We start from the raw sequence: 7,999 nt of genomic DNA, 5'->3' as shown, positions 1-7,999 counted from the left end.
CTGTTCTGACCCAGACCGTGAGGTTTTAAAACATTCCGAACTGGAGCAAGACGCGCATACCGGGACCCCCATGGCCTTTGGTAGGCTGCCAGGCCGGGGACGGAACTCCCTTGTTGCGCCCCCTGGCGGTAGCGGTGACGGGCGCACCAGATGTGGCAGGTCTGCGGTTAATTTAAACCATTAAACATGTATTCATTAACGCCTCATTCCATAGTGTTATACACGTAATTGCAGCCGGCACAAATGTGTGACTGTTTTTTTTTTAAAACGTCGTTACGCAGTGACGTCACGACGCATGTGCCCAGGCTTAATTAACGGCAGATGTTCGGACCCTGTGTGAACCCCCCGTTCCTCCGGACTGCGGCTCAGACTGGAGTTAAAGCCCAAACATGAAGCTTGTGCCGCTTCTTCTCTGCCTGGTCCTGCTGGCCTCCTTCATGGGTAGGTTCTCTCACGGCGAGCCTTTAATGTTGACAGCCATGTTGCCGTTCTGCATTAATGCATACTAATTTCGATACTAATGATCGAAAAGGGAAACTGGCAGCAACGTTGGTGCTGGTGTGTAGAGATGTTGTGGAAGGACTGGGTGTCGGTCTCTCCCAACTCTGCAAACTAATGGATGACTTGAGGTGAACAATAGGAACAACAGGACAACTGAGTCTCTTTTTTTCTTTACATGCATCACGCCGTTGTTTCTTTTAAAGGTAAATCGGTAAAAAAGATTTGACATTTGATGTTGGTTTGTGTTGGTGCGCGGTACTGTATCATGTCGTTTCTTTGCGAGACATGTCGACGTTACTGTTATTAAAGCTGACAGAGCCTCTGCTGATGTTTACAGGGTGCCACGTTGCTCGCCATGCACCGAGCCAGGTTCACTTTCACGGCCCCTCGCAGGTTGGCCCTCCGGGTCACATGCTCGCCGAGGCGGGCTCCCTGGGGAGAGGGGGAATGAATGGGCACTTTGTTGCACTCATGAAAAACAGCTTCTAATGGCATTCTGCTCACAAAACGTCCAGGGGGCGGGGAAGGAGGGAGGGTGGGCGGGCGAGCGGGAGAAAGTGTGTAAAACTGAGAGGAATACTCTGTCCAGTGTGTGTGTGTGTGTGTGTGTGTGAAAGCAAGCTGCATCCATCATCAAGGCCTCCAACAAACCAGACCTGCAGAATTTAGGCCCGCAGTTCCACAGCAGACGTTGTTTTATTACATTATAACGTGTCAAAGTTATTAAATGTTGAAATTTATTTTAATGTTTTAAATGTTGAATATCGCATAAGCATCAGGGGCACGCCCACTGTATCCCATAATGCACTGCTCACTTAAACATGGCCTTCTTTGAGCACTTGAAGGCTGAAAGCTGCTACTTTGGTTTGGTTCCTGAATCCAGGTGAACTCACTGCTGTTTGTGGTGCGGGACTTTCCTGAAACACCCCCTCCTGCTCGATTAAAAGTCTCACCCCAAACTTGACAACGTGCACATTTTTTTGTGAGAATCACTTTATTTCAAATATTGACAGAAGTCTAAATGAAATGTGTATAGGCGTTCTAGGTTGAGGAAGATGCGCTGTGTGTGTTCCAATATTAAAATGTACAGATTTACTTATTCAAAGGGCAGCATGGTAAAAAAAAAAGATATTCTGATATGAAAATAAAGATATTCTGATGCAAAACACTGCAGCACAGCACACAGTGACACAGCGAAATGTGTCCTCTGTTTTTAACCCTGCGTCACCCTTGGTGAGCAGTGGGCAGCCATGACACCCAGCTTTCGGTTACGAGTCCCTTTCCTTACCAGCCAGGCCACCACTGCAAACGTATAAATAAAGTGGAGGAAGTAGGCTGGCTAGCCGACTAGCAGGTTGTATAAATAAATGCCATTTGCTAGTTTTATGCAACGACCATTGACAGTACAGGCCAAAAGTTTGGTCACACCTTATCATTCAATGTGTTTTCTTTATTTTCATGACCATTTACATTGGTAGATTCTCACTGAAGGCATCAAAACTATAAATGTACACATGTGGAGTTATGTACTTAACAGAAAAAAGGTGAAATAACTGAAAACCTGTTTTATATTCTAGTTTCTTCAAAATAGCCGCCCTTTGCTCTGATTACTGCTTTGTACACTCTTGGCATTCTCTCGATGAACTTCAAGAGGTCGTCACCTGAAATGGTTTTCCAACAGTCTTGAAGGAGTTCCCAGAGGTGTTTAGCAAGTACATAACTGCACATGTGTTCATTCATAGTTTTGATGCCTTCAGTGAGAATCTACCAATGTAAATGGTCATGAAAATAAAGAAAACACATTGAATGAGAAGGTGTGTCCAAACCTTTGGCCTGTATTGTATCTTGTGGTTGGACGATGAAGTTCACACCAGCTGGAGGTAAAAACGCTGACGTCTCTGCACTCTGCATGAATCCTTTTCCACCAGCGGCATCCCCAGTCATCAAGGAAAGCTTCGCCAAGCAGCTCCTCCGCAGCAAGAGGCAGGACCGGCCGCTGAAAGCCGGACACCCTGACGAGCCCATGAGGGTAGGAGTGCCACAACACAAATCTCCCACAATGCACCATCCCATCCCACCCCACGCATGAGATGGAACAAGAGGTCGGGGTGGTTGGGGGGTGGTGAAGCAAGCAGGTGAAGCCACCACGGGCGTGTCGCCCCCTGCTGGCTGGCTGCGGTGTGTCTCATCCTCACTTCTTTAAGTGTCCCCAAGCTGTAGCTCTTCTAAACCAGCAGAAGACAGGGGAGGAAAGGTGGTAGGGAAGGCAGCTACACCACCGTCTAGGGTCCTTCAGAAACCTCCTGATTTTCCATACGAATGAGTTTGAATCGAAATTATTATTAAATTAATAAAATTAGTCCAGTTTTTTCGTTTATTCAGAGGAACTATTTCTAAAGAGTTTGCATGGAGGAGCCAGCATCAGTTAGATGCTGATGAAGCTGCTGACTGTTGAAGGTGTCTCCTGACCACGCCTGTCTCCTGCAGGAGCACATGCTCCACATGCAGCGTCTGGAGCAGAGGGCCAGGGAGACCAACCTGGAGAACTGGCTCAACCCGCACTGCTTCCCGCGCTGCGACCGCAACTACGGCTACCCGGTGTGAGCCGGTACGACCCGGGACCCGACCATCCGATCATCGTTTTCTATACTGGCACGTAATTACATGATGCCATTTAAAAAAATGGTCCCGTCCCATCCTGCAAAAAGCCATGCTTGTCATCGTCGCCTGTCGCCGAGTTTAATGTTTCTCCCCTTGTGTTTATTCGACCCCCAGAAATGAAGAAGACGGCGAGGATGAGGATGAAGACTACAGAAGCCGTATTCAGATGTAAAGTCACGCGCATTCGTATCATTTGCGCGATGACGCAATAACTGCACGTTTCTCGGTGCTTGTAGAACGGTAAAGAAATAATAATAAAACGTGAATAAAATGTAATAGCTCCGCTTTCGCCTTGTTAGAGTTGTTGCATTAATTTTACTTTTTGCTGGGGGGTATGAATCATTTATAGATTCGTGATGCTAAACAGTAATCTGAAAATATTAATTTGATTATTTAGATGTATTTTAAAAGCTCCGTCGATAGTTATGCAAACAAATTTGTCGACCTCTGAAACGTCAAGAAACATATTTATTCCGAGTTATTTTAAATGGAACACGGGATTAAATTAAATCTGAAATAAGATGACATAGTAGAAAAATTGAGAGAAAAATAATAGCATCATAATTATATGGTATACCACTGATAAGAATATACAATTACACGAATACGATTAAAACATGACAAGCATTTTAAAATGTTAAAAGAACGGCATACAGACGAGGTCAAAATCAATATGATTTATTCGTTTACAGGTCAGCGCATAAATGGCACAGAAAGAAAAAGCAAAAACGAGTCACGTGACGGGTCTGCAACAAACACAATTATTACTGAAAAAAAAAACAGCGTTACAAACGAAGGGGGCGGGGCAGAGGCCGTGCACGCGCGAGACCTTCGGACAGGGTCACCACGTGGGAGGGGACACACACACACACACAACACCGCACGTATTTCATATTAATTTTTATAGAAAAAGAAGTGATAAAAACACGTTAGCAGTATTTACAGTGGTTCTGTTGTGGTTCCTTCGGTTTATTCTTGGTTCCAGGTTGGTGGGTCGGGCTGTGGAAATATTGCACTTCACCCAAAATCTCTCGCTGGTGGACTGCAGGACCACCTGGCGAGTTCTCTATGCCAATTTTTGAAAGTTGCGGCAGGATTCGGTTCGCATGTTCCGTTAAACACATAAACTCTGGTACTTTCTTAATTTTTTTATGTACATAAGAAGGACGTTGGAGGGACGCGCCATCATCTCTTGTCCTTGAAGAAGCCCTGGTCGGTGCTGCTCTCCTTGATGGTTACGGTCAGAAAGTTTGTGGTCACGTCGGTCACCACCACCTTCTCAATGTTGCTCAGGCTCGGGCTCCAGGCGTCTTGGTCTGGCTCGCCGAGGATCCTCGACACGGGGATCCGGGCCACAAGCGAGGGCGCCGGCCGGGCTGCGGGGGGGTAGTGGCCCAGGTGGTACGTGCTGCCGCGGGGGGGTGCCTGGTGGCCTGGACACTGTTTAGTCCTGTAGCCTTGGAAAGGTGCGGGCGGTGGGTGGGCGTGCAGGGCGCGCATCAGCTTCGCCTGATACCCAGCGCCACAGCGCTCCTCCTGATGATGATGATGATGACGACGATGATGGTGGTGGTGGTGGTGATGATGATGGTGCCGGTGGGCTAGATTGCTGAGCCTGAGCTCCGAGCCTCTCTCTACGCCCAGCATCCCATGCTTGGATATTTTTGGCGGCCCGTAGAGCGAAGGTTCATCCGCCCGCCGTTTGGCCAGCTCTGGGCGGGAGGAGTCGCTGGAAAGCGTGTCTTGGAAGCGCAGCTTGGGCTTGGGGCCTCTCTTTTTGGGGACGTGGACAAAGTCGTCCCCGATGGGCCTAGGCGCAGCAGGGGGGCTCCGGTGGTCCCGCGGCGGCTCCAGGGCCTGGACCCGGACGCTTTCGCCTCTGTTCACCGTGCTGGGCGGGAAGATGGTGGGAACCACGGCGCGGAGGCCCTCTCGGGCCCGTGGGGTTGCCACCGGCTCGGGACTGGGGTACGTCACACGGAGTCCTCGAGCCGCTTCGCTCCTGAACTCGTAGGTCTTCGCCTTCTCCTTCGCTTGTGCCTAAATTCAAACAGTTATTACAGGTTTTTGTCAATTCCATCTTTCAAAAAAGCCCGTTAGTACATTTTCCACGTTAAACCATTTTGTTAATATTGCATTTCTACTCAAAATCAAATGAATATAAATTTGACTTAGTGGAGAAAAAATTATGCATAATTTTCCAAAATAGAAATGAGAGGAGTACGATATTTTGCCACAGAATAAACTTTAGTATCACATGAATAACAGATAATAATAATATGAAATGTGTCGTTTTGAAGGTACGTTGGGTAGCATTATGTCGATATATATATATATATATATATATATATATATAGAGAGAGAGAGAGAGAGAGAGAGCGAGCGAGCAAGCGACATAATGCTACCCAACGTACCTTCAAATATAAATAAAAAGAGTGTGTGTGGACATTGCGACAGTGGTAGGTCGCATACTCACCCGGAGCAGGAAGGTCTTGGGCTTGGGTCCCCTCTTTTTGGGCCCAAACAGCTCCCTCTCTCGCTCCCTGTAATGAAATGAGATGTCTCTCTCTCCCTCTCACACATCTCTTTCCCTCTCTCTCTCCCAACTCACATCTCTTTCCCTCTCTCCCATCTCTCTCTCTCTCCCAACTCACATCTCTTTCCCTCTCTCCCATCTCTCTCTCTCTCCCAACTCACATCTCTTTCCCTCTCTCCCATCTCACATCTCTTTCCCTCTCTCCCATCTCTCTCTCTCTCCCAACTCACATCTCTTTCTCTCTCTCCCAACTCACATCTCTTTCTCTCTCTCCCATCTCTCTCTCTCTCCCAATTCACATCTCTTTCCCTCCCTCCCATCTCTCTCTCTCTCTCTCTCTCTCCCCCAACTCACATCTCTTTCCCTCCCTCCCATCTCTCTCTCTCCCCCAACTCACATCTCTTTCTCTCTCTCCCATCTCTCTCTCTCTCCCAATTCACATCTCTTTCCCTCCCTCCCATCTCTCTCTCTCTCTCTCCCCCAACTCACATCTCTTTCCCTCCCTCCCATCTCTCTCTCTCTCCCCCAACTCACATCTCTTTCCCTCTCTCCCATCTCTCTCTCAGATCTCTCTCCCTCACTCTCAACTCACCTCTCCTCGAACGCCGCGAACAGGCGCGAGTCCAGAATGTTCTCCTCCGGCTCCCACGTGCTGTACCTGCGCGGGAAAACCACACGGTCGCCGTGAAAACGCGCTAAGCGGCGGCTGTTAGCATGTGAGCTAGGCTCCCTCCTCCTCCTCCTCCTCCTCCTCCTCCTCCTCTCCGCGCAGCTGCCCAGCGGCCTTCGCGGCTCGGCGCCTGGGTTAAAAAGGCGGGGGAAAGCAGCACTTACTTCGGCGACCAGCCCTTCCACTTGACCAGGTACTCCATCCGACCCTGCCCGAGCGCGACGGGGAGAACAACACGCCGTTAGCGGCACGGAAGCTCCGGCATCGGCCGTGTGCTGGTGTCGGTGTCGCTGCTACGTACCCTCCGTATCCTGCGCTTGATGATGGACTCCGCCGCGAAGACGCGCTCCCCGACGGCCGACAGCTCCATGTTGACGCGTCCGCCGACCGCTGCTGGAGGAGCAGGAAATATTTTTCTCCCTCGCCTCAGAATATCGGCCAGCCCATAATATGCCACGACGTCACCACGTTCTTCTGACCGGTTGCCATGGCAGCGGCCGTCGGTGGGACACGATTGGCCGAGCCTGTTGCTACGTGCGCCGCCGCTGCCTGGGGGGCGGGGCGACCCTGTCACTTGACAGGAGCGGGAAACGGCGCCTGCGCACCGTGAAAACGAATTAAAAATAATACAAATCTGCTAACTATTAAAAAAAATATCTAAATTCAAAAAGGACGAAAAATTGCGAGGTAAATTTCGAAAGTCTCCAGTCTTTTCTTTTACTTGCGATTCGCGTAGTAATATTAGTTTATCTTATTCGGCCACGCATTTAAAAAAGTGTAGCTTTGTGTTTTCTTTTTTTATTATACGAATATGCATTTTAATATATTCTTTTTATTAAATACGGGATCGTTTAGCGGCTAAAAGTTTGAATAGTAGAATTTAAATTTCATCAGCTGCGCACACACAGTAATGTATGCTATATTAAAATTGTAATAAATTTTAGTCAAATGGCAAATATATTCTGATACTGTTATATCGTTAAATGGTATAAACTATGAAACGTGGTTCATAAAAATACGCGATAATTTAACTTACTGTCAAAATGTCACAGGTTATTGGCCAAGCGGTTATTTTACTCCGCAGCCATAATGTACGTTGTATTACCCAATTTTGATGTATTACATTTATTTGATCATCTTTGGGAAAAAAATTATTAAATTGATTATTATTTTGGGTTTAAGGTAAAAATTTAAGACGTTTCTTGTTTGATAACTCATACTAACACAGACTATCTTACTATTGTGTTATTATTTATTAATAATATCCTAGAAAAACAATAAATATAGAATACAAAGAGCAAGCTATTCACGTTATCTGAATTACTACTGCACAATAATGAGCTTTTTAGTACAAATAGAGTCTATGGTTGTTTTAATTAAATGACCTGAAAAAATATTATATGAAATGCTTCTATTACAATGCAAAAATGTATTTGCAATTATTCTATTGGCGGACTTGCCTTTAAGAAATTAGAAATCGCCGCTTAATTACAGCCAATTAAAGGACCGAGTAGAGAGCGGTTCATTTGACCCCAGACCACGAATTCTGCGCAGAACGAGAAACAAAGGCATTCGTGGGAAATTTCCTCTGGGAGGGAACATTTATTTCCCCGTGTTTCGAGTCTCAGTTT

General features: G+C 47.1%; 2 protein-coding genes across 2 annotated transcripts; one reads left to right on the top strand and one right to left on the bottom strand.

The window, feature by feature from the left end:
- The first annotated feature begins 303 nt into the window (after positions 1-303).
- c3h17orf67 (chromosome 3 C17orf67 homolog) lies at positions 304-3,447 on the top strand. The gene is made up of 4 exons (XM_028974265.1): positions 304-441; positions 2,430-2,530; positions 2,989-3,153; positions 3,277-3,447. The coding sequence occupies exons 1-3, from the start codon at positions 390-392 to the stop codon at positions 3,103-3,105; spliced, it is 270 nt and encodes an 89-aa protein (XP_028830098.1). The 5' UTR covers positions 304-389; the 3' UTR covers positions 3,106-3,153; positions 3,277-3,447.
- A 602-nt stretch (positions 3,448-4,049) lies between these two features.
- cbx8b (chromobox homolog 8b) lies at positions 4,050-6,834 on the bottom strand. The gene is made up of 5 exons (XM_028974264.1): positions 6,670-6,834; positions 6,533-6,576; positions 6,291-6,356; positions 5,639-5,705; positions 4,050-5,202 (listed from the first exon to the last, which is right to left on the bottom strand). Exons 1-5 carry the CDS (start codon positions 6,736-6,738, stop codon positions 4,348-4,350), a joined length of 1,101 nt encoding a protein of 366 aa, XP_028830097.1. The 5' UTR covers positions 6,739-6,834; the 3' UTR covers positions 4,050-4,347.
- Positions 6,835-7,999: the final 1,165 nt, after the last annotated feature.

The sequence above is a fragment of the Denticeps clupeoides genome, chromosome 3 (genome assembly GCF_900700375.1).
Source record: "Denticeps clupeoides chromosome 3, fDenClu1.1, whole genome shotgun sequence".
Classification (NCBI taxonomy): Eukaryota; Metazoa; Chordata; class Actinopteri; order Clupeiformes; family Denticipitidae; genus Denticeps; species Denticeps clupeoides.
This window is presented reverse-complemented; position numbering and strand designations above follow the sequence as displayed.